General features: G+C 39.4%; 1 protein-coding gene across 1 annotated transcript; it reads left to right on the top strand.

Annotated features, from left to right (window-relative positions):
- The first annotated feature begins 1,893 nt into the window (after positions 1 to 1,893).
- Positions 1,894 to 25,567, top strand: LOC124867727. Its single transcript, XM_047364307.1, has 30 exons — positions 1,894 to 2,028; positions 2,249 to 2,448; positions 2,526 to 2,629; positions 3,389 to 3,501; positions 3,593 to 3,796; positions 5,654 to 5,728; positions 5,830 to 6,071; positions 7,938 to 8,019; positions 8,148 to 8,291; positions 8,429 to 8,631; positions 8,723 to 8,832; positions 10,289 to 10,407; positions 10,498 to 10,674; positions 10,766 to 10,797; positions 11,484 to 11,581; positions 11,922 to 11,949; positions 12,032 to 12,110; positions 12,193 to 12,339; positions 12,444 to 12,652; positions 13,047 to 13,147; positions 13,235 to 13,353; positions 13,444 to 13,614; positions 13,706 to 13,737; positions 15,275 to 15,372; positions 22,495 to 22,517; positions 22,615 to 22,636; positions 22,738 to 22,765; positions 22,850 to 22,934; positions 23,019 to 23,165; positions 25,352 to 25,567. Exons 1-30 carry the CDS (start codon positions 1,894 to 1,896, stop codon positions 25,565 to 25,567), a joined length of 3,543 nt encoding a protein of 1,180 aa, XP_047220263.1.
- The last annotated feature ends 64 nt before the right edge of the window (positions 25,568 to 25,631 follow it).

Here is a 25,631-nt window from a genome sequence, read left to right as displayed (position 1 = left end):
TCCCTTCTTGACTATATTTCTACAGTTAAACAGTGATTGAGCCAAAATTTCTTGTTTTTAAATGAGCAAAAGACAGTACATTTTATTTGGTAATAATGCCACCACTGATGTCAGTGCTCTGAATTTTTCTTTCAGTTATGCAGTAAAAATTTGGGAGGGATTTTTGACAAGGATTTTAACTTCAATAAGTAGATTGATTCAGTAGTAAAGCTTTTACCATTGCGGCTTTTAGCTAAAGTTAAGCCATTTTTAAACAATTCAGATCTTGAGAAGGCCATTCATGCTTTTATCAACTCAAGAGTTAATTACTGGAATACTCTTTATGTTGGTGCACTCGGCCGTCTCTCAATCGTCTCCAATTGGTCCCAAATAGCTTCTAACTGGTACCTCCAGATGAAAGCACATCACTCCTGTTCTATTTTCTTTACACTGTCCGTAGATTTAATAAAGCTCCAACTAGTCTGACCCAATCTTATTTATCTAATTTATTGAGTTTTTGTGTGTATGGTAGATCCATGAGGTCTTCATCCCAGTTTTTAATGAATGTTCCAAGGACTAAGTATAAACACTGGGCGTTCTCAGTAGCGGCTACTAGACTCTGGAACCAGCACCCTCTGGACCTGCTCTCTATCACTGACCTGGGCCTTTTTAAATCTAAACTTTTTTTCAGAAAGGATTTTAATATCCAGTAGCATGGAGGCATTTTATTTCGATTTCTTTATTGTTTTCATTGTTGTTTCTGTTTTTGGTTGTTTGATGTTTTTCCTTCTATGACTGTAATATAAAGCACTTTGGTTGCCTGGTCGGCTGTTTTTGTCATAAAAGTGTTTGCGGGCGGACCAAAGTGCAGACAAGAGCTGGGCAGCAACATGTTGCAAAAGGTTTTCAGCTTTATTTCCAGGGGTTATCAAAGAAACCAAACAAGGCACTGTAGATACAAACAAAGTCCAGATCCAAAAACTTACAAGATCGGTCCTGCAGGAACATGGAAAAACTCAGCACAAATACGTGGGTTGAGAACGGGGTATGACAAACACAAGGAACCAGCCACAAACAATGACACAAAACCAACTAATATACCGAGGGATAACAAAGGGCAGGTAATCAGAGAAAACACGGAACTGGTGTGACAAGGAAGCAGAGAGGCAGAAGGAAAAGGTGAAACAAATACAAAGGCAGAGGATGGGCAAAGTAACTAATAAACAATAAACAGAAACACAGACCAAGCAAACATATAGACAAAGATAAATAATCAAATGGGAAATGAGAAAACTAGAATAACCATGACTAAAGTAAACAGAGAAACTAGAGGGAACATAGGAACAACAATAACAACCTAAGAACAAACAAAGAACCCATAAAGAAAACCTGAATACATAAGTAAACAAACATAACCACACTGACTGAATTAACTGGAAAGGAAACAGAAAATAAACTAGTAAACAAGAAGAGTGCAAAGGAACAAATAATAAAACACAATTAAATACAACAATACTAAAGAGAAATAAAACTAGAGAATCCAGGGAAGACCAAGAACTATAATAATTACAATAATAATAAACCATACAAAGTAATAAGAAAACAACCATAAAAGAACTTAAGAAGTAAACACTAGGAGGCGGAAGAGGGAGAAAAGAAAATATGATACAAAAACCAAAACAGAAACATCTAAGCAACAGGTAAACAAACACAAAGCCACAAACAAAGTCCAAAAATGTCACTCCATGACAGTTTTTGAAAGGCAATATAAATAAATAAAAGGAAAAATAAAATATTTGTAAAACCTTTTTTAAAACGTTGGCTCATTATCCTTCCACTACTTTGTGTTCCACAAAAAATAAACAGCATAGACCAACGTTTGTGGTTTTAATGTGACAAAATGTCAAAAATGCAATGCTTTTCCAGGGGCCAGACTCGACCTCCCGGTTCCTGCAGTGTGTCGGCTTGCCCTCCACAGACACAGGAAAAGACCACATGCACAGGCTGAAAGCAATGCTTGAGGGAGCAATGGACGTGTACACCTTCATGGTATGGCTTTTACTGGCACGCAGTGGCAAAAATGTTGCACACATTCCACCCTGACCAGTTGTTGCTGTTATAGTCTCTGCCTATTTTTTTATTCTATAACACTTGTGCTTTTAAAACTGTGACACAGTTGTAGCGAAAAAGGCTTATGCGTTCTATGCTGAAACCTTTTCAGAAACCCATGAACTCTATGTATTAATTTTGATTTTGACAATTATCACAGAAATCCAGCATGACCGGTGTGCCGATCCTGAGCCTGGAAGGAGCTTTGGATTTTAATCCCGGAGCAGAACCTCTCCAGAATGAAGCCCTGGTTCAGATGTGGCTTGAGGTCAAAATAAAACCTCTGCTAGGTTCCATCACCAAACACTTCCTGTCATGCCTCAGCACCAAGAATTTCAGCTGCTCCACTTATCAGACTGTGTATGTCCTTTACTTTTCTTCTCAACATTTTTGTTTTGATTGTAGCTGCTTTTGAACATTTCTGTCTTACTTTTCAGAGTGAGAGAGCTCAGCCACTATTACTCAGAGATGAATCCAGTCAGACAAAAGTGGATCTATACATTCTTTATGTACCCCTTCCTCTCTGGAGACAGAGTTACAGGTAATGTGTATTACTAATGACTACTAAAAGAGTAACTAGATAAGATCAACATATATAAAAACAAGAAAAAGGCAAAGATCTTTGTGGAAAAGACCCAATAATGTGAGAGAAATTTACAAAGTCTGTTGCTGGAGAAACAGATGGCTCTGCACCAGCAGAACAACCAAAACTGCGCACAATTAAACCTAATCCCAGAATGTAAAGTGGAAAGAAAATTCCAATTAAAGCTGAAAGTCTTTTTTAAGTTATGTCTCTACCAGATTTGCACTTTTAGAGACCATTGGCTAGCTAAAGCTTAGTCAGACCAGTTTGCTGTGTTTCTTGGTCTCAACAGGCTGTTTGTTCATTAATGTTCTCTAACAAACCTTTGAAGCCTTTACAGAACAGCTGCATTTATCCTGAGATTTTAATTTCTCACAGATGTACTCCAAATTAGGTTACTTCTGAAGCCAGTTGGTTGTACTGGATTATTTCTAGGGACGAAAATGGACTGAATAAAAATGCACTGCATACTTTCCAGATGTTTATTTAGAAAAAAAATTTAAAACATTTATTCTCCTGCCACTGCTTTGTATTGCATGATTATTTTAAATTTAGACTTAAAATTGCCACTTGACAAATCAAAAAAGGAGTTCAAGGGATGTAAGACCTGTCAACTGTCATATCTGTCTAAAATGTGTGCAATGCTGTCCTCAATTGAGTGCCCCTTGTCCTAGAGATGTTGATAAAACATTATTAATCTGAGACAATTGTGTATAGGCTGTGTTGACCATGATGAAACCAGCGAAGAATGGCTGATGAAGAATTTTGGAGCTTTCAGAGCAATGGCCCGAATAAATGACTTCACCAGCCTCAACATGGTCTTCAGTGGCGTGAGTTAGACTGATTTTGTACAAATTGCCCAAATGGAGTTTGAATGCCAGGAGATCATTGTTACACCACTCCCTCTGTTTTTCACCACAGCTGGAAGTTCTCCACCTGCTGTCTCCTGTACAAAAGGCAGAGCTGCTCTTAAAACCTGAGGTGGCTGGTTTAGACAACGGCACTCTAACTCTGGTCTTCAACAGTTTGTTGTCCGGGGGCTCAGGTCCTCATCCAACTGCCGGCCCTGGAAACACATCTATGGCCCCTTCTGGTTATTCATCTCCACAAAACACACTCACAGAGGTAAATATACTTTATTGTATTTAATACTTTAGTACCTAAAGCAGCAGCTATAAACCCCACTCCTAAATGTTGTGACTGATGTGGTGTCCTTCATATTTTACATAGCTTCCTCAGACCTTTATAAATGGCTTTATAAATGTTTTAATATGTACGGTGAACATATTGTTTTTTTCTGTTTTAGTGCAAACTTTGTGGTAGAGGTGGCTCTTCACATTTACACTTCAAATTAAATATTCACAAAGACTGTTTAAAAATATGCATAAGCTTTTTTTCTTACTGTCTGGCGGTAAATCAAACTAAACTTTTACTATTTTAGATCAGTTAGGTTTACCAAAATTGTTTCTATTTGCTAAATGCCACTGTATGATTTGGCTGAAACGTTTGGATATCCCTCCTCAAGAATCACTATAATTTGCTGAAATTTTGGTCCATTCCTCCAGATAGAACTGGTGTAACTGGGTCAGGTTTGTAGTCCAACTTTTCCGCTTTGCTTATAAATTTTCCATGATACTGAAGTAAGTCCTTTGCAATGCTCACTCCAAAACATTAACTTTCTTGTCCTTAAACCACTTTGTAACTATTTTGGTTAAATACGTAGGTTCATTGTCCATTTGCAAGACCAATTTGTGTGTGAGCTTTAACTTCCTGATGTTGCTTCAAAATTGTCACATAATCTTTTTCCCCATGATGACATCTATTTTGCCAACTGCACCAGTCCATCCTGAACTAAAACATCCACCCTGTACATCACAGTTAGGATAGTGTTCTCAGACTTTTTCTTCCAAATGTAACCCTGGTAATTTTGCCCAAATACTTCAGTTTTAGTTTCATCAGACTATTGGACATCAGTCTTCCTCCCTGAGGGCATTTGCAAACTGTTTTTTGATTAATGGCTTCTTCTTTTCTGAGTGGTCGTTCAGCCCATGTTGGCACAGGACTTATTTCACTCTGGATAAGGACACTTTATTACAATCTTCAGTCAGAATCTTGATCTCTTGCTTTTGTTTTAGAGTTGATATACACATTTCACACCAAAACACGGTCAAACAGGACACTGAACCTGTCACCTTCCTGAAGGTGTGATAGCTGGACATTCCCATGCTGTATATTACTTAAATTCTTTGAAGAGATGAACATGGCACCTTCTGGCATCTGGAAATTCTCTTTTTTTTTGTTTTTCCTGAATTGTTTAATCAATACTGTAGTAATGTTACTGTATACAAACTTCTAAATGTGCAATAAACAATTCTCCAGAAAAATTATCCTCATTATTCTTGCACATAGCAAATACAAATAATTTTGGTAATTTTAACTGAACTAAAACTGGAATTGTTTTGACTTTTTTACTGTTACATAGTTATTTACATAGAGATATTTTTTAGCTTAGTTTAGCTTAGCTTTGCTTGAGATTACGTGAATACATCTAATTATTTTATGACTTTCTGTTTCCCTTTGGTATAAATTTGAAATACCATGTTAGATTTAACCAGTTTAAACTCCTGTTAGTGTGTAAGATGACTGGTCTCTGTTCAATTGCACAATTTATGTCGCAGTTTAGAGGTTGGAGCCACAACTCAACAATATAGGCATAAATGTCATTAATGATTTCGTTAAAGAAATGGGGATCAGAAGGTTGCTTAATACTATGATTCCACAGGTGGACACAAATGTGATGTTTTTACTTTAATGTTTCTGAATTTTGCTTTTGTTCTCATATACTGGTTCTTCCAAATACTCATAAAGGAAAAGCGAAAAAAGGAAGGATTCACATCCCAAACTCATTGAACTTCCTCCAAAACAGGAAAAACAGAAAAACAGAAAAACTTTAATTCACAATCTTTTCTTTTCACATTACAGATCGCAAATGGATTCATGAAGGCTTTCAAACCGATTGGGAGTTTTGCTCATGAATTTGTTTACTTTACACATCAGGTAAGTAAACTCATACAAACACATCCTGAGATATTTAAACTGACCTTTTTATGGTGGCAAGTAGTGCGTTAAAATGTCCTCTGGCCTCATGTGTCTTACAGAGAAATGTTTCAGAAATAAAAAGCACCACTTTGACTCAGTTCCTGCTCAACTGGACTCTGGCTGAGCTCGCAGACGTGTACACTCCACATGAAGTGCCCATGGTCCCAGAGACCCCGCATTTTGATGTGACCAATGTGGAGGACTGGTTCCAGCAGGTGGTTTTGCCGCTGCTACGCAGATTCCTGCCAGACGATGGAGCCCTGATGCACCAAAACATCAAGCTCGCTTTTCACGAGCTGTAGTAAGTCAGACTAAGTTTGAACGGAATACACGCTTCTTTGAGTTATGTGCACATACTTCCTTCTCAACAGCTTTGTTTTATTTACTTTGCCAACAATTTTCTGTTTTAGTGGTTTTTTTTTGTTTTTTATAGTTTTTTGGTCTATTTAGCTTTCATCATAAATTATTTGGTTTGCTTTTTGGCTTTGGATTTGTAATTGTACACAGTATAGCCCAGAGGTGGGTAGTAACTAGATATATTTATTCAGGTACAATTACGTTGGTAACTTTTTTGAAAAATTTTCTTCTAGAGCACAGCACCATACTTTTTACTTCTACTTGAGTAATATTATTTTTGAGATATTGTTACTTTTACTTGAGCACAATTTCTGGATGGATACTCTGCCCATTTTGAGTTACTTTATTGAATCAAGAACAAACATGTTTGAACCAAAAATGAATAGTGAGACTTCTGGTTTGAAAACCAGCTTCATTGTTTTAATGTTATTTTCTATCTGCTGAGCTTGTTGTGCCATATGGAGGTCAAGTGAACATATATAGTAAACAGTATATATTGCTTTGGGATTATTTCAATTGCAATGGACACGGAGAAAGAAACGAAAGGGAACAAAAAAGAAGCAAAGAAGAGAGAGAGGTGGGGCAAGAAGGTAGAAGGGAGAGAAGGAGAATAGAATAAAGGAAAGAAAGAAGGATAAAGACAATACAAGATAACACCCTTGAAGACTGCTTCTACACCTGCAGAAATGCTTATATAACAAAAACAATATTGCTGAAAGTACACGGTACTAATAAATGCAAGATGTATTTAGTGGCAAGCACAGCTCGCGCTTCTGTATAAGGTTTCTCCATAAAAATATTCAATAGTGAGTGTGAGGAGCCTCAGATCTGCACCCCCTGGACCTAGGGTGGGAACGTCCTCCTCCGATACGGAGGTGGACGTTCCCACCCTCATGTATACACATAAAAACACTCACACCCACACACCCAACATAAAGACATACAACAATGGATGCAATGGACTTGGGAGCACTCAATGCTCCCAGGTCCAGGTACTGATACCCCAGAGGGGCAACCAGCCCACGGACCCAGAAGGTGGTCCTTTACGTTCTGAGGTGGAGACTGTCAGACCGCACAAGTCCAGAATAGTGCTGGCACCGCCTGAACCCGAAAAATCCTGGCCCAGACCCTGACCCTGGCCCCCAACGACCCCTGTCCCCATCCAGAGAGAGGGCCACGAACAAAAGAGGGGTTCACCCAGTCCAAATGAGTCTGCCAACCAGAGCCGTCCCAGGACAAAACGGTCCCAACCACCACAATGGATTCTGATCTCAACACCATGAACCTCCCACCCTGCATCAATGAATTTCCACGATTATAAGATTTGCATTGTAAAATTAAGATTATCAGGCTCAATAACTGCAACTGAAAACTGTGATCATGAAAACCTGTCAACAAAAAAATAATAATGCATCAATAAATAGCACAACCAAACTAAATATCATTCGCAAACAAAATAAAATGTATGTATTTTATCAAATAAATAATGTAAGACCTAATAAAGTGTATGTTTAGTCATTTTCACACTGCTCTGTGGTATTTTAATCAGAATTTCTAAATATGTCTCAAAAAGTACTGTGATAACAAGATGTTTTAGTAAAAAAAAAAAAAAGTGTAAACAGTAAACACATGCTATAACTTTAAATGGACAAACTATCAGATGCATACTTTTTTGTCCAACTGAGACCCTCTAGTGGCCTAGTGAGGCTTTGGTTGACCACTCAACCACCATCTATGGCCATTTTAAAGGTGAAGGAAAGTAATTTTATGGTAATTGTTGTCTGAAGCTGTGTATTCCATCTTTGTGCAGCTTTTTGGACAATGGTGAGGAAAATGAATATGATGAAATCCATGATGTATGCAGTGTCACCCTTGATAAGGGCCCTTGTGGGGTAAGGCTTTTACTTTTATTCAGATTTACTCAAAATGTTTATATGTTTCTTGAAAATCTAGAAAACTATTTCCTCAAAGCTGATAATCCTGTTTTACCTTCACTCTCATCATGTAACGATGCCCTCAGCTGACGGATGCAGTGGAGAACATAGCCCACATTTTGCACTGTGCTGCTCAAAGTGAGCTGAAAATGACTGAGACAACAATCATGAGACTGATCGAAGAGCTGGCTGAACGTCTAAACTCCCTGATCAAAGAGTTCTTTACAACAGTGAGCATATTAACATCTCCGATCTGCCAAATATTAGATTTTATTGTGAACGCCATCACTGTGATAGTACTTCTGTGAGTTTTTACTGCTCTCGTGACTCGAACAAAAACGCCAGTCAGTGTTTTGTTGTCCTGTAGAACTTCGCCGAGCTGGCGTCTGAGTTTAAGGAGATATTCAGCGAGAACGAGTCTCCATCTCTGACCCAGCATCACTTGGACGATCCAGAATTCATCAAACTTTGGTTCCGGATCAAACTACTGCCCTTGCTACCAGACATAAACCCAGACCTTCTCTCCTGTCTTAGCACCAAGAACTTCTCCTGCCCTGTTTACCAAACCCTGTGAGTTCAAACGATTTTCTTGATTAAAAAAAAGGTTATTTCAAGGTTTAGTCTCACCATCATCATTCTGTTTTCGACATGCTGTGTGCAGAGTGGCGGCACTGAGTGAGAGCATGATTTACATGGATGCTGACATGATGTACAGTCAGAACATCTACAAACACTTCATCTACCCTTTCCTGCTAAATTACAATGCCACAGGTAAGCAGAAACATCAACTGAATAAAAAATAACTAATAACAAATTGAGAACATTATAAATCATATCAAAGGTTTTTAACATCCTGCACAATTCGACAGAAAACAAACATATCTATGAAAGACAATGTAAAACTTTTAAATGCAGCAAAATGGTTGCACAAGTCTGTACTAATAGTTAGTCAAGACAGCTTTTGGAAAGACAAATCTTGACAATGGTTGCCCATTCTAGCTTGCAAACGTTGTCCAAATCTGTCAGATTGCGAAGATATCTGTTGTCTACAGCGGTCTTCAGGTGATCCCGCTGATTTTCGGTTTAGTTCTGAACCCTAGCTTGGCCATTCCAAAAAGTTGGACTTACTTCTGCCATTCTTGTGTTGATAGTGATATATGCTTGGACTCACTCTTCATTTTTTGTTTTCCAGCAGACAGGTTTTGGGTCACAACTGACTGCTATTTTGAACCGTTTTTGATTTGATTCACCTTGAGAAAAGTCTAGTTCTATCTGAAGAAAAGAAACCACAGATCATGATGCTGCCACCACCACATTTCACTGGTGGTCTTTTAGTGTGAAATTTGTTGCCAGAAGTTTAAGCTTAATTTATTCAGACCGTTTTCCAACAGATTTCTGTAAGATTTCTGCCAGGCATGTATGTTTTCTTTGTAAGCAAATGGTTTTGTCTTTCAACCTCACTCCTTAGTCCAGACAAATGTAGAAAACAGTTTTTTTCCCTGTTTAATCAGATTCTCTAAGCAGGTGTGTGCCTTAGAAGACTGAATGCTGGATCTGATAGTAAAATATGCTTCAACAACGTAACAGTTTAGGGGGGAAAACACTTTTTAAATTTTCGGACATTGTACAGTTTCTTTCTTGGGATTAAATTGTACAGGGTATGATCCATTAAAGGTGGTAAAAGATGAGGAAATATTTATCAAAGTCTCATTTTAATATATAATCAAAGCCTAGCATTTTAACATTGATGTGTAGGCTTTTTACAGGATCTAAAAGTTTTCTAGCACATCTTTACCTACTGAGAAAGAGCATGAAGAGGGAAAAACCTTACACACTAGATTTTTTTTGTATTGAATTTACTATGAGCACATTTGTCAGTTTGTTTTAAATCTTCTATTTAAATATATTTTAAACAACCCTGCTGATTTTCGAGGTCCCTATGCAGCAGCTTATTTCTCTTACGTCTCAGGCTTGTGCTGCTCAAGTACACAAAACTGTACACCACAGATTCATTAAGCCTTCATTAAGCCTTGAGTGGAAAAAGTGCTGCAGCACCGGACCATGAAATAAATATGAAATATTCAAAACATATTTGTTAAACCATATATTTGATAAATTATGTATTTCGTTAATCATTGATTTTGTATTTCCAATTTATGTGTAAAAAATGTTTGACGCATTCATCATAAATATAGGTTAACATGTTTGATTGTCCAAAATGTTTCAGAACTTCGGTGCGTCTCTTCAGCAAATCAAAGCGCAGACTGGGTCAAGATGAACTTTGGGTTCTTCTCAAGATTTGCCTCTCTCCTTGACTTCTATGAGCTCAACCCCCATTTCTCTGGAGTAAGTCTGGGAACTGTTAACGTGCTGGATAAAAGCAACCAAAGCCTTGTGCCAAAGTATATAGAAACATATTTTTCCCCTTTTTCTTAGTTGGAAGCTCTGCAGGTCCTGTCCTCAAAGCAGCTTGCAGAGATGTTGCTGTTGCCTCTTCGTACTCCACCAGAGAGAGATGTTGTGATCCACAGTGTGTTTAACTTCTTGTTGGAGTCGCCAGAAGACAGAAAATTTGCAGATGTTCTGCACTTTATGGTTCAGCTTGCTGGAGAGGTAACGTCTGTTTTTTTAATCTTCAATGAACTGCTAAGCAAAGTTTAACAAGTCCTGAAAGACTGATTTTCAGTTCTATTATTTTTTTCAGGTGAATCCTCCATGCAGTGTCTACAAAACCATGTGAGTACCTTCTAAATTCTTTTTTAGATATGCAGACACATCAAGCTTGCTGAAATGCCTTCTAGTATTTTCTATTTTGAAGAGTGGCTATGAGAAATAAGCTCTATGTCACATCATGACACAGAGAGCTCGGTGGCGCTGATTGGCAGCCTCACCACTGTCAGTGTATGATTGGATGAATGACTGATTGTAGTGTAATGCGCTTTGGGGTCTCTGGGGACTTGATAAAGCGCTATACAAGTTCAGGCCATTTACCATTTACCATCATATTAACACCCTAAGAATACATGAAATTGTGAACTAATATGAACCTTCTGCACAATTTGATTAGCTTACCAAGTGATGTTGAAATCACAAAACAACTTTAGTTACCTGGATTATCCAAGTGTTGTTAGTATGGCTGCTAATTCAGGTACTGAGTTTATAAAACATTATTTCATAATCAGTTTTATTCATGATGTTTTGTTTGTGATTATTTACTTAAAATGCACATAGTTTTAAGCCAAAGCCAAATTATAAACAGTAGGATATTTCTAACATACATAAAATCTGTTTTGATTTGTTCTTTTTTTATGTCAACATTTGTGAATTTTCCCAATTCACTGAAGCTCATAAAATCTAGTTTTCCTTTAGGTTTTTTATGCTTGTGGCTTAATTTGTTTTGTTTGTTGTCTTCATTGCATCAGTTTTGATCGAATGTATGGAGCCATAACAATGATTTCCCCAAACCTGGAACCAGTTATTTGGGCTGGCATAGATGAACTGATGAGCATTGCACCAGAGGGTGAGTCTCTGGCAACAACGATTAAAAGTTTAATTTCTATATTTGTGCTGTTGTTGACTAAATATACATTGTTTTTTTTTTTTGTTTTCGACAGAGTGTGTACCAGTAGACATCACAGTGAGTATTTTATACTAAAGTCATAACAGTAACTTGTTTTTTTTTCACAATATCAATAAGCATTTAAAACATTTATTCATTCACAGTGCCCAGACACTCGGATCAACAGTAAGAATTCTGTGCCAAGTTTTATTTTGTCATTCATGAAGTTTATATATGTGTTTTTAAAATATGTAAATAATATTAAATATATTAATAATATTTTTTACCTATTGTTTAAAAGGTACTTACATCTGCCGAGGCATCAACAGGTAATTCCATTTTGGATAATTTGTACCCAATGCAATAAAAACAAAGATTATCTTTATACTCACTCAAAATTATTTCTTGCAGCTCTGATCTTCAGTCTTACCTCAGCAATTCCAAGCAAGTTTCATGTAAATTCACCTTGGAGGAATATGCTTGTGCACAGGTGACTGCTGCCAACTGAGTCAAAGTCAGGATGGAAATATTCAGATGTGTTGCAGATTTGTCTCACTATCTTATCCTTACAGCTGGAGGACTTCACGGCCGAACAACTGGCTTCCCTGATGAGATGTAATCTGCCTGGTAACAGCAGCCATTCCAGGGTGCTGTGGAAGTTGCTGCTCACCAAACTCTCCAATGTTTTGGACCCAGCACTGGACATGCTGGCTAACACGGTCAGTAGCTTTTCTAATATGTAAAATTATGCAGACTTATTTGAGGCTTCTATATTCTATATTTTAAGCTTGTATTCTATTAAATGGGTTTATCTCTCCTACAGTCACCAGGAATAATCCCATCAGCAGATACAATCTTGGATGTAATTGAGGAGATCAGGTTGTCAGCACTGACCGCTCAGGACCTGATGAACAGCAGCGTGATCAGGCTGTGGTTCACAGAACGTCTCAGCAGTTTCTTGCCATCTGTATCGGGGCAGTTTCTGCTCTGTCTGACCAGCAGGAACTTTAGCTGCGCATCATACCAGCAAATGTGAGTTAAAACACTGTCAACAAACCAACACCGTGTTGGAGTGGTAATAGTATGTTTGGTTCTTGTTTTTTCATAGAAATATTATAACAAAATCTTAAATATTAATTTTAAAAACATTTCAGTTATACCAATTCTTTCAGATTTAAGCAATTTTACATTTACTACAGTTGGTTCATAGTTAAACTGAGTTGATTGAGATCATTTTAACCTTTTTGCTATGTGACCCAAGATGTCTTTGAAAAGATTTCATCCTTTTAGTCTTGTTGTTTCAACTTGACATGTTTACATTCATTAAAGAGATGCAAAGTATTTATCCCTACATGTAGCTTTAATGTATCATCAGGCACCTATTTTGATCCAATTTAATATTGTGGGATCTGATATTTGTCATCAGACTACAGGTATTTGTTAAGCACTTCGGGGAGATGCCGTTACAGCAGCAGCAGGTGGTCTTAAGGGATTTCATCCTACGTTTCCTTCTAAAACCCTATTCAGGTACTCACTCTTTAAGAAATCTGCACTGATATATTCAAAGTCTTTAAGTATTTACATATCTTACTCCATCTTCTTGACCTGCTCCAGGTCCAGGATGTTTGTCCTCCTTCAACAACAGTGCACAGTGGCTGACCGACAATTTAGGTCCATTTTCAGAGCTTCTGCTCGTCAGCGAGCTGCTTCATCTCAACCCGCTCCTCAACCCTGTGAGACTCGGATTTATCAAAAATCATCAGCACCTTTTAAAATAAAGCCAAGGGGCAGCTGTTACAAATAACTTTGTTCTTTTTGTGTAGCTGGAAGCCATACAGGTCCTCACACCAAAGCAGAGAGTTGAGCTGCTGGCCCTGAACCTTTCTGTAAATACAGACACTGTCATCAACATGCTCTTTGAATACATGACCGCAGCGCCAGAGGAAAGGGGACTTACAGAGTTCCTGTCACACCTTGTCATGTTCACTGAGATGGTAAAAAGATAATTTATTCTTATTTTGGATATTTGAAGGACTTTGTGTTTAAGGTAAATAATTCTTTTCACTTTTTGTTTTGGTCCAATAGGGAAACCTTTCCTGTTCATCCTACAAAACATTGTAAGTTCAGATGAACCATACAAGACTGTTTGGAGAATTTTTATTCAATTCAGCAGTTTGCATACAGTTGATCACAATACTTGAAAAGCTCCGTGGAAGTTGAGCTCCGTGGAAGCTCAACTGATAATTTCATGGCTTTGCAATCGTTTGACTTAAGTTCAATGTTTGCACATCTGTGGATGCATTGTAAGGCAACACATGATTCATTCTGTGATAAACTCAGAAATTTATCAGAAGATATCAGGACAATTGTGGACCTTCACAAGTTTGGTTCATCCTTGAGTACAATTTCCAGATGCCTGAAGGTGCCTCTTTCATCTGTTTAAATGATTAAATGCAAATAAAAACACACCATGGAAATGTCCATGTCCTAATTTAGGTTTAACAGGGACCGAAATGGGGAGTGCTCTTACTCTATTAGACGTTAAATAGTATTCATTAAACCAATGATTAAAGATATAGCCGGAGATGCCGATGCAGCATACGATGTATATCTAAATTGGTTGTTCTGAGATAGTATTGCACCTTGGGTGTGTCAGCTAAGGAAGTGGTGCGATGTAAGGGAGTACATCGCATCACAAAGGCAAAAAATCTGTTCTGTTTTAGCAGATGGGCTCATAGACAGCAGCTGAAAGTGAGGCTCACAGCAATTGGAACCAGACCCTCCGGCAATTAGCAACACTGGAGAAAAACAAGAACACAGCCAGCAAAGCCCCATGGTCAGGACAGTCCATTAATAAATCTGTTAAGAAAGCGGACAGATTCTGTGTCCTAGAGATCAATATGTGCATACCAATCTCACAATGGAGCAAAATACCTTCTATAGTGTCATCATCCACAGTCATATGAGTCCTGTACCAACATGGGCTGACCATACTGTGATAAAGAGGCATTACTCTGAAAGCAACGTTAAAAGGCAGATTACATTTTGTAAATGCACTCAGGGACAAAGACCTGCACTTTTTGAGACATTTCCTCTGGAAGAAAATACAACTGAAGTGTGATGACCTTTGTAGTATTTGGGGAAAATAAGAAAAGCTTACAAGCCTAGGAATGCCATCCTAAATGTGTAGTACATGAGTGGCACCATCACGTTTTGGGAGTGTTTTTCTGTAGAAGGGACTGGTGAATATTGAAGCAACATCTAAGTGCATCAGATAGGGAGTTAAAGTCTGGGTAAAAATGGGTCTTTCAACTGGAAAATGACTATGTCCAGTGACAGTATACAGCTAAATTAGTTAGAAAGTGGCTTAAGGACACAAAGGTCTATGTTTGGAGTGTCCATCATAAAGCTCAGATCTTAGTTCCATGGAAAATGTTTGGACAGCACTGAAAAGGTGTGTGTTAGCAAGGTGGACTACAAACCTGACTCAGTTGCACCACTTCTGTCAGGAGGAACGGGTCAAGGTTTCAGCAAATTATTATGAGAAGGTTGTAAGAGGAAAACCTAAACATTTCATCCAAGTCATACAGTTTAAAAGACAGTTCCACATAAAATACTAAGGAAATGTTTGTAAATGTATGTTTTGCCTCACAGGTTCACCAGACTGGATGACGCCATGGCAACAGCTTCTTCTAAGATAGCTTCATCCATCACATACACCAAACTGGCTTTATCCAAACAACTACCACTTGGTAAGTTTTACAGAAACAAGAGAAACCTATTTACTTGTCTGTAGAATGCAGCTGTTGTCATTTATGTTAAATCTGTTCGCAATATTTTGTTCTTCTTTCATTTTATTGACCTTATTTTACATTTACCTAACAAACTGCAACACCATTTTTGATTTTAGTAACATATAAAGATGATAGCACTAAGGTACACTTAATTTCCTAGCATTTCACTACCATATTAACTATAATGAGAGATATAATATTCGAAATGCAACTATACTGATTGCTGGTCATTACTATACTCAAGGGTGTAACTTTGGGTCTAGCTTTGGGGTGGGTGGGGGGTTGGTTGGGGGGTTAAGTTCTCTGCCTAGTGATTTATTTATTGAATCATTTACTTTTGTAAATGAGTCAGGCAAATTTGGTGTTCCTGTTTTATGGGGGAGGGGGTGGGGGTAATCTTCATCAGACAGCGGCCCAGTTTATAAGTCACTTAAAGTTACAGTAACACAAGACATGTTGTAGCAGCTCTCTGCCTTGGCTAGGTTTTCACTGAATGTAAATTATTGTGAATCAAACAAAAAAGCTTCATAATAATTTGACTTGGTTTTAAGTTTTTGTTAGTTGACGTGAAGGATAAAGAGAAACAGTTTACAACTGATGAAAAAAAACATTTGGCTGAAGCAGATAGTGACATATTTGTGATATTTAGAAAATACTTTCTGCTCAGTCTGTCTGACTAAAGTTGTTGTTAAACTCAGAGAAACAGTTTATTGTGGCTCAAATAAACGTGTTTCTTTTCTCATTTATGTAAATGACTTTTTTAAATTTTACTCTCTCACTCTCACCCTCCCCTGAGGCTGCATTGTCATAATTTCTTACATTTCAAAAAGTAAAACTGGTATAAAATTGATTTTCATAGATTTTAATGGAATGGTAAGACCCTAAAAACACATTTATCTGTTTTAATTACGCTATCTCAACATGTCATTAAAATATGTTCCTTCTTTGATGAACCTGTTCTGTTTTACTGCCATCTTTCCAGCCCTTCATTCACTTAGTCTGTTGTTCTCCACTGAGCCATTAGTTCAGTCTTTACTATTAAACACTTTCTGTAGCGACAAATGTGTTTAAAATAGAACATGGAGCCTCATTCTGGACCTTTCTTGGACTCTCACCTTTTGTCCTGTCATCAGTACTAATATTACAGATATTAGTAAATGTATACATAAAGTGGTATGTATTAGATTGAGTAAAACTGTATCCTTGTTTAATGAGTTTAGTTTATATATTACAGGGGTTGGACAATGAAACTGAAACACCTGTCATTTTAGTGTGGGAGGTTTCATGGCTAAATTGGATTAGCCTGGTAGCCAGTCTTCATTGATTGCACGTTGCACCAGTATTAGCAGGGTAAGACCACAGTTTTGCTCAAAATATTGAAATGCACACAACATTATGGGTGACATACCAGAGTTCAAAAGAGGACAAATTGTTAGTGCACGTCTTGCTGGCGCATCTGTGACCAAGACATCAAGTCTTTGTGATGTATCAAGAGCCACGGTATCCAGGGTAATGTCAGCATACCACCAAGAAGGACGAACCACATCCAACAGGATTAACTGTGGATGCAAGAGGAAGCGGTCTGAAAGGGATGTTCGGGTGTATCCAAAAAACATAAAACCACACCTGCCCAAATCACGGCAGAATTAAATGTGCACCTCAACTCTCCTGTTTCCACCAGAACTGTCTGTCGGGAGCTCCACAAGGTCAATATACACGGCCGGGCTGCTATAGCCAAACCTTTGGTCACTCATGCCAATGCCAAACGTTGGTTTCAATGGTGCAAGGAGTGCAAATCTTGGGCTGTGGACAATGTGAAACATGTATTGTTCTCTGATGAGTCCACCTTTACTGTTTTCCCCACATCCGGGAGAGTTACGGTGTGGAGAAGCCCCAAAGAAGCGTACCACACAGACTGTTGCATGCCCAGAGTGAAGCATGGGGGTGGATCAGTGATGGTTTGGGCTGCCATATCATGGCATTCCCTTGGCCCAATATTTGTGCTAGATGGGCGCGTCACTGCCAAGGACTACTGAACCATTCTTGAGGACCAAGTGCATCCAATGGTTCAAACATTGTATCCTGAAGGTGGTGCCGTGTATCAGGATGACAATGCACCAATACACACAGCAAGACTGGTGAAAAATTGGTTTGATGAACATGAAAGTGAAGTTGAACATCTCCCATGGCCTGCACAGTCACCAGATCTAAATATTATTGAGCCACTTTGGGGTGTTTGGAGGAGCGAGTCAAGAAATGTTTTCCTCCACCAGTATCACGTAGTGACCTGGCCACTATCCTGCAAGAAGAATGGCTTAAAATCCCTCTGACCACTGTGCAGGACTTGTATATGTCATTCTCAAGACGAATTGACGCTGTATTGGCCGCAAAAGGAGGCCCTACACCATACTAATAAATTATTGTGGTCTAAAACCAGGTGTTTCAGTTTCATTGTCCAACCCCTGTACATATTACATGCATTATTCAGAAGCATAATTAATGGTCCAGATGTGATTAACAATGATTTATTTCTTATTAAGTCTGCACCTTAGAATAACCCAGAGCTGAATGTTTGGAATCAGAAGATATGAAAGAGAAGAGGGAGGCTTACTTTTGCTCTTTCTACTATGTCTTTCTGGCACCAGGCAATATTTTCATGGTGTATTGAGCAACACCTGTTTCTGTCTACATGTAGAACCGGACTATAAGCCCGGCTGCAGCCATGAGGTGCAATGTGGTGATCTGAAGGACCTTTTAATATGTTTAGTAACTTTAAGATTAAATGCTTTGATTTTAACTGAGGTAAAGGATCAGATATTTTTTACATCATGATGCAGATCCAGCTAGAAGCTTACCGAGAGGATTCCTACTGTTTTCTATCATGGCCAGGTCATTTAACTTTACCTGTAGCTCAGGTGAAAGACCCTCATTATGACCCTGATGACGCTCATTTGTGAACCTCCACCTCATGTCTTGCTGGGTGAATAAGTGATTAGCGCTAGCTTACAATTAGCCCATTCTGACCCAGCTCTCAGGTTTAATGCTAACTTCAGTCTGGGTTAAGCCGCTCTGCTTCCACCTGTTCCTGGGCGAACACACCCACCAGACTCCCTTTCATAGCTGCTCTGAAATGAGCCATCTACCCTATTGTAGCCCTGTTTGATACGCTCAGAGTAACTTTTCGGGTAACGCTCCAGGACTGAACAGCTGTTCTGGACCTTTCCAGAATGGACAAATTGCCAGTCCGCCTGAGCCTGTGCGCGTAGTTGCTCGGTTGCAGTGCAGCGTGTGCGCAAATTACCACCTTTTCTCTTCTTTTCCTTTAGACTCATTGTCAAGTTAGGTGGATCGGGCAGTGATTATATGGAACACAATGGAAACAAATCTGATTGTTTTTAAATAAAAATGTCAAGTCGGTCATTTTGGGGTTTAATGCGTCTTTTGAACAGACATGAACTCCTTAATGTCTTCTTTCGCGAGATTCGGGGCTATTCTGAAAACATTTGGAGCTTCAGTTTCAGAGGTCTAGGTGACAGGTAACAAAGCACCTGGGTACCACTGTATTTCGGAGCTAGTCTACATGCACCACCATTCACTGTGTCTGTGTATCATCAGCTAACTTAACAATACATATATATTTACCTGAATTAGATTTTTGCTCTTTTTACAAAGGGTTGTTGTCAACCAACATTAAAAAAGCGTCTGTCCGCTTTTTTGAGAGTACAACCCTCCTCACCTGCGACTGAATCAAAAGTACAGCAAACTGTGAATGCTTGGTGGAGACAGCTAGTTGAGTGATACCAAGTTTTTGGGAGGAGGAGGAGGGGTTACAGAACCAGATGATGATGCTACTTTGCTGGCAAATGGAAATTGAAGAAAATTAACACGTTCTTCATGCGGGATATACAGGTCCTTCTCAAAATATTAGCATATTGTGATAAAGTTCATTATTTTCCATAATGTCATGATGAAAATTTAACATTCATATATTTTAGATTCATTGCACACTAACTGAAATATTTCAGGTCTTTTATTGTCTTAATACAGATGATTTTGGCATACAGCTCATGAAAACCCAAAATTCCTATCTCACAAAATTAGCATATCATTAAAAGGGCCTCTAAACAAGCTATGACCCTAATCATCTGAATCAACGAGTTAACTCTAAACACCTGCAAAAGATTCCTGAGGCCTTTAAAACTCCCAGCCTGGTTCATCACTCAAAACCCCAATCATGGGTAAGACTGCCGACCTGACTGCTGTCCAGAAGGCCACTATTGACACCCTCAAGCAAGAGGGTAAGACACAGAAAGAAATTTCTGAACGAATAGGCTGTTCCCAGAGTGCTGTATCAAGGCACCTCAGTGGGAAGTCTGTGGGAAGGAAAAAGTGTGGCAGAAAACGGTGCACAACGAGAAGAGGTGACCGGACCCTGAGGAAGATTGTGGAGAAGGGCCAATTCCAGACCTTGGGGGACCTGCCGAAGCAGTGGACTGAGTCTGGAGTAGAAACATCCAGAGCCACCGTGCACAGGCGTGTGCAGGAAACAGGCTACAGGTGCCGCATTCCCCAGGTCAAGCCACTTTTGAACCAGAAACAGCAGCAGAAGCGCCTGACCTGGGCTACAGAGAAGCAGCACTGGACTGTTTCTCAGTGGTCCAAAGTACTTTTTTCGGATTTAAGCAAATTCTGTATGTCATTCAGAAATCAAGGTGCCAGAGTCTGGAGGAAGACTGGGGAGAAGAAAATGCCAAAATGCCAGAAGTCCAGTGTCAAGTACCCACAGTCAGTGATGGTCTGGGGTGCCGTGTCAGCTGCTGGTGTTGGTCCACTGTGTTTTATCAAGGGCAGGGTCAATGCAACTAGCTATCAGGAGATTTTGGAGCACTTCATGCTTCCATCTGCTGAAAAGCTTTATGGAAATGAAGATTTCATTTTTCAGCACGACCTGGTACCTGCTCACAGTGCCAAAACCACTGGTAAATTGTTTACTGACCATGGTATCACTGTGCTCAATTGGCCTGCCAACTCTCCTGACCTGAACCCCATAGAGAATCTGTGGGATATTGTGAAGAGAACGTTGAGAGACTCAAGACCCAACACTCTGGATGAGCTAAAGGCCGCTAACGAAGCATCCTGGGCCTCCATAAGACCTCAGCAGTGCCACAGGCTGATTGCCTCCATGCCACGCCGCATTGAAGCAGTCATTTCTGCCAAAGGATTCCCGACCAAGTATTGAGTGCATAACTGTACATGATTATTTGAAGGTTGACGTTTTTTGTATTAAAAACACTTTTCTTTTATTGGTCAGATGAAATATGCTAATTTTGTGAGATAGAAATTTTGGGTTTTCATAAGCTGTATGCCAAAATCATCCGTATTAAGACAATAAAAGACCTGAAATATTTCAGTTAGTGTGCAATGAATCTAAAATATATGAATGTTAAATTTTCATCATGACATTATGGAAAATAATGAACTTTATCACAATATGCTAATATTTTGAGAAGGACCTGTACAGGGGTTGGACAATGAAACTGAAACACCTGGTTTTAGACCACAATAATTTATTAGTATGGTGCAGGGCCTCCTTTTGCGGCCAATACAGCGTCAATTCGTCTTGGGAATGACATATACAAGTCCTGCACGTTGGTTAGAGGGATTTTAAGTCATTCTTCTTGCAGGATAGTGGCCAGGACACTACGTGATACTGGTGGAGGAAAACGTTTCCTGACTCACTCCTCCAAAACACCCCAAAGTGGCTCAATAATATTTAGATCTGGTGACTGTGCAGGCCATGGGAGATGTTCAACTTCACTTTCATGTTCATCAAACCAATCTTTCACCAGTCTTGCTGTGTGTATTAGTGCATTGTCATCCTGATACACGGCACCGCCTTCAGGATACAATGTTTGAACCATTGGATGCACTTGGTCCTCAAGAATGGTTCAGTAGTCCTTGGCAGTGACGCGCCCATCTAGCACAAGTATTGGACCATGGGAATGCCATGATATGGCAGCCCAAACATCACTGATCCACTCCCATGCTTCACTCTGAGCATGCAACAGTCTGGGTGGTACGCTTTTTTGGGGCTTCTCCACACCGTAACTCTCCCGGATTTGGGGAAAACAGTAAAGGTGGACTTATCAGAGAACAATACATGTTTCACATTGTCCACAGCCCAAGATTTGCACTCCTTGCACCATTGAAACCAACGTTTGGCATTGGCATGAGTGACCAATGGTTTGGCTATAGCAGCCCGGCCATGTATATTGACCTTGTGGAGCTCCCGACGGACAGTTCTGGTGGAAACAGGAGAGTTGAGGTGCACATTTAATTCTGACGGGATTTGGGCAGCCGTGGTTTTATGCTTTTTGGATACAATCCGGGTTAGCACCCGAACATCCCTTTCAGACAGCTTCCTCTTGCGTCCACCGTTAATCCTGTTGGATGTGGTTCATCCTTCTTGGTGGTATGCTGACATTACCCTGGATACCGTGGCTCTTGATACATCACAAAGACTTGCTGTCTTGGTCACAGATGCGCCAGCAAGACGTGCACCAACAATTTGTCCTCTTTTGAACTCTGGTATGTCACCCATAATGTTGTGTGCATTTCAATATTTTGAGCAAAACTGTGGTCTTACCCTGCTAATTGAACCTTCACACTCTGCTCTTACTGGTGCAATGTGCAATCAATAAAGACTGGCTACCAGGCTGGTCCAATTTAGCCATGAAACCTCCCACATTAAAATGACAGGTGTTTCAGTTTCATTGTCCAACCCCTGTATTTGTAAATGTTAATTGGAATGATGTCATTTTATTGGGGGGTTGTATTGACTGCATCAGATTTTTTTGGGGTGGTCATAACCCCCCTAACCCCCCCCGCAAATTACGCCCTTGATTATGCCCTTTAATAATTCAGGTACAGCTTCATTGAGATTAAACATCTCTTTTATTGAATAAATAATTTAGAACTGCCTTTACAATTATAAATGTGTGTCAATTGACAATTATTTTCTTATTTCTATAATAATTAAGATTTGTTTTCACTAACTGAACTGTTGTGCTTTTATCACAGGCTGCATCATATACAGTGGAGAGGTAAATATATGTTTTTGCGGATAGTTTATCTTCACTTTACTAAAACTTGTCTGGTTTTTGAAGATTCATAACCATTTTAATTGTTTTCTCCGCCTAGTGTGATGTAACAATGCCAAATGGTAAGTATTCTCTCACTGCATAAGGACCTTTATTTACTGAGATTTTAAATTATTTATTATATTTATATTAATACTTTAACCTATCTTGTAACTTTTTACAGAGACAGAAATCTGCATTGGAGTCAACAGGTAGGCTTTTGAAACCATGTAATATCTCACCTCTAACATTTCATGTTAAATAAAAGAAACATTCACAATAATTTTGTATCACAGCACAGAGCTTCAGATCCGCCTAGACAACGGAGCGATGGCCGGACAGTTCTGCAGCTTCTCTGTTGAGGAGTTTGCCTGTGCCTCAGTAAGACTGTCTTTACATTGCAGCTGTGTGAAAATATTACCAGGCATTGTTCAACATCTGATCTGTTTTCATTTACCTTATCAGCTGTCAGATTTAACAGCCCAGGACCTGGCAGCCATGCTGAGGTGTGATAGGGCCTTTAACACAAGTGGCTCCAAACCCGTCTGGAAGCTGTTCCTCTCCAAAGCCACGATGGTCCTGGATGAAGCTCTGGATCTACTGAACAACACTGTAAGAATACATTTTGGTTACAATATGAAGTGTTAAAATTCCAGGTCTTTAAAACCTATAGTTTCAGGTGAGCCCACAGATTTTTAGTCAGATTTAGTGCTGAACCTGGCGAGGTCATTCCAAACATACATTTTCTTCCGATTCTTTTGTTGATTTGGATTTAGGTTTAGAAGTAATGTGATGCTTAAAAACAGAAACTCCTCCTTATGTTCAGCTTTCTAAGAGACACCTGAAGAGTTTTGCAGCACAGCTGACTTATAATTGGAACAGTCCCAATTATCCACCTTGATAAAAAACCCAGTTTCATCTGACAAAAAGTTACCACAGAGCATGATACAGCCACCCCATGTTTTACTGTCGATGTGGTGTTCATGTGATGTTTTGGAGCCAAACTTATAGTTTAGAAATATGGCCTAAAATTTCCAGTTTGGTTGTTTCATACAATAACACATTTTCCCACAATATTTTAGGATATTTGATCCAGGCCTGGATGCTTTTTTTTTTTAAAGAGGCTTTTATTTTGGAAACATACATGTGGAGAACAGGGCTGCACGGTGGCGCAGTTGGTAGCACTGTTGCCTTGCAGCAAGAAGGTCCTTCTGCATGGTCTTTCTGCATGGAGTTTGCATGTTCTCCCCGTGCATGCATGGGTTCTCACCGGGTGCTCCGGCTTCCTCCCACAGTCCAAAGACATGCCTGTTAGGTTAATTGGTCACTCTAAATTGCCCTTAGGTGAATGAATGAGTGTGTGCGTGGTTGTTTGTGTGTTGCCCTGCGACGGACTGGCGACCTGTACAGGGTGTACCCTGCTTCTCGCCCATAGACTGCTGGAGATAGGCACCAGCTTCCCTGCGACCCACTATGGAATAAGCGGTAGAAAATGACTGACTGACAAATGGAGAATACAGAGAATTGCTGTCATATATAGAACATAGACTGTACTTGGAAATTGCTGCAGCTCCTTGAGTATTGATGACAGCCTTTAGGCAGCACATGTGACAAGCGTGACAGAGTCTGGAGACACTGTGGACAGCGATCTGCTGCCTGCAACATCCTTCAGCATGACTGGTTTGGCAGTGGGTCAGAAATGGTATGGGGTGGCATTTCTTTGGAGGGCCGCAAAGCCCTCCATGTGCTCGCCAAGGTAGCCTGACTGCCATTAGGTACCGAGATGAGATCCTCAGACCCCTTGTGAGACCATATGCTGGTGCGGTTGGCCCTGGGTTCCTCCTAATGCAGGACAATGCTAGACCTCATGAGGCTGGAGTGTGTCAGCAGTTCCTGCAAGATGAAGACATTGAAGCTATGGACTGGCCCACCTGTTCCCCAGACCTGAATCCGATTGAGCACATCTGGGACATCATGTCTCGCTCCATCCACCAACGTCACGTTGTACCACAGACTGTCCAGGAGTTGGTGGATGCTTTAGTCCAGGTCTGGGAGGAGATCCCTCAGGAGACCATCCGCCGTCTCATCAGGAGCATGCCCAGGCGTTGTAGGGAGGTCATACAGACACGTGGAGGCCACACACAATACTGAGCCTCATCTTGACTTGTTTTAAGGACATTATATCAAAGTTGGATCAGCCTGTAGTGTGTTTTTCCACTTTAATTTTGTGTGTGACTCCAAATCCAGGCCTCCATTGGTTAATAAATGTGATTTCCATTGATGATTTTTGTGTGATTTTGTTGTCAGCACATTCAGCTTTGTACAGAACAAAGTATTTAATGAGAATATTTCATTCATTCAGATCTAGAATGTGTTATTTGAGTGTTCCCTTTATTTTTTTGAGCAGTGTATAATATTTAATGCTGCAAATGTGTTTCTCTTCTTCTGGCTGACCCCTTTGTACAATGGGATTATAATTTGATATTTAGCTAAACATTGCAAATGAGCAAATGTCAAGGATATCCTTCTTATTTTAGGTTTATCATGATAATTTTAATTGTTGGCTGGTTTTTGATAAAGTTTAAGGATTTGGACACTTATGCAATCAGATTAAAAAAGCTTTTAACAGGATTTTAACAGGTGTTTGTTCACTTTTGATAGTTGCTGTACATTATGATGGCAAAAAGATTATTGGGAATCTTGGTTGAATATTTGTTTTACTTGATGCTTTTAGGTTGATATCAATGTAAATTTGAAAAAACTTTATTAAAACTTTATTAAATTATTTATTGTTGCAGATGCTTGAACCCCAGAATCCTTCTGCCTCCATGATCCTGGACTCCATACGAGAACTCCGGTTGGATGTTGCCAAGACAGTCATCCTCAACGATCCCACCTTCATCCAGATGTGGTTTGGCCGCCGCCTTCGTCCATTCCTGCCGGCTGTTTCCCAAGACTTCCTTTCATGTCTTACGACAAAAACACTAAACTGCAGCACCTACCAGTCCATGTAAGCATGAATTGATTTGTCCTTTATATTTACCTTAGAAATATCTGCATTTCTTTTATTTGACATAT

Source organism: Girardinichthys multiradiatus, chromosome 5 (assembly GCF_021462225.1).
Source record: "Girardinichthys multiradiatus isolate DD_20200921_A chromosome 5, DD_fGirMul_XY1, whole genome shotgun sequence".
In the NCBI taxonomy this organism is placed as follows: Eukaryota; Metazoa; Chordata; class Actinopteri; order Cyprinodontiformes; family Goodeidae; genus Girardinichthys; species Girardinichthys multiradiatus.
This window is presented reverse-complemented; position numbering and strand designations above follow the sequence as displayed.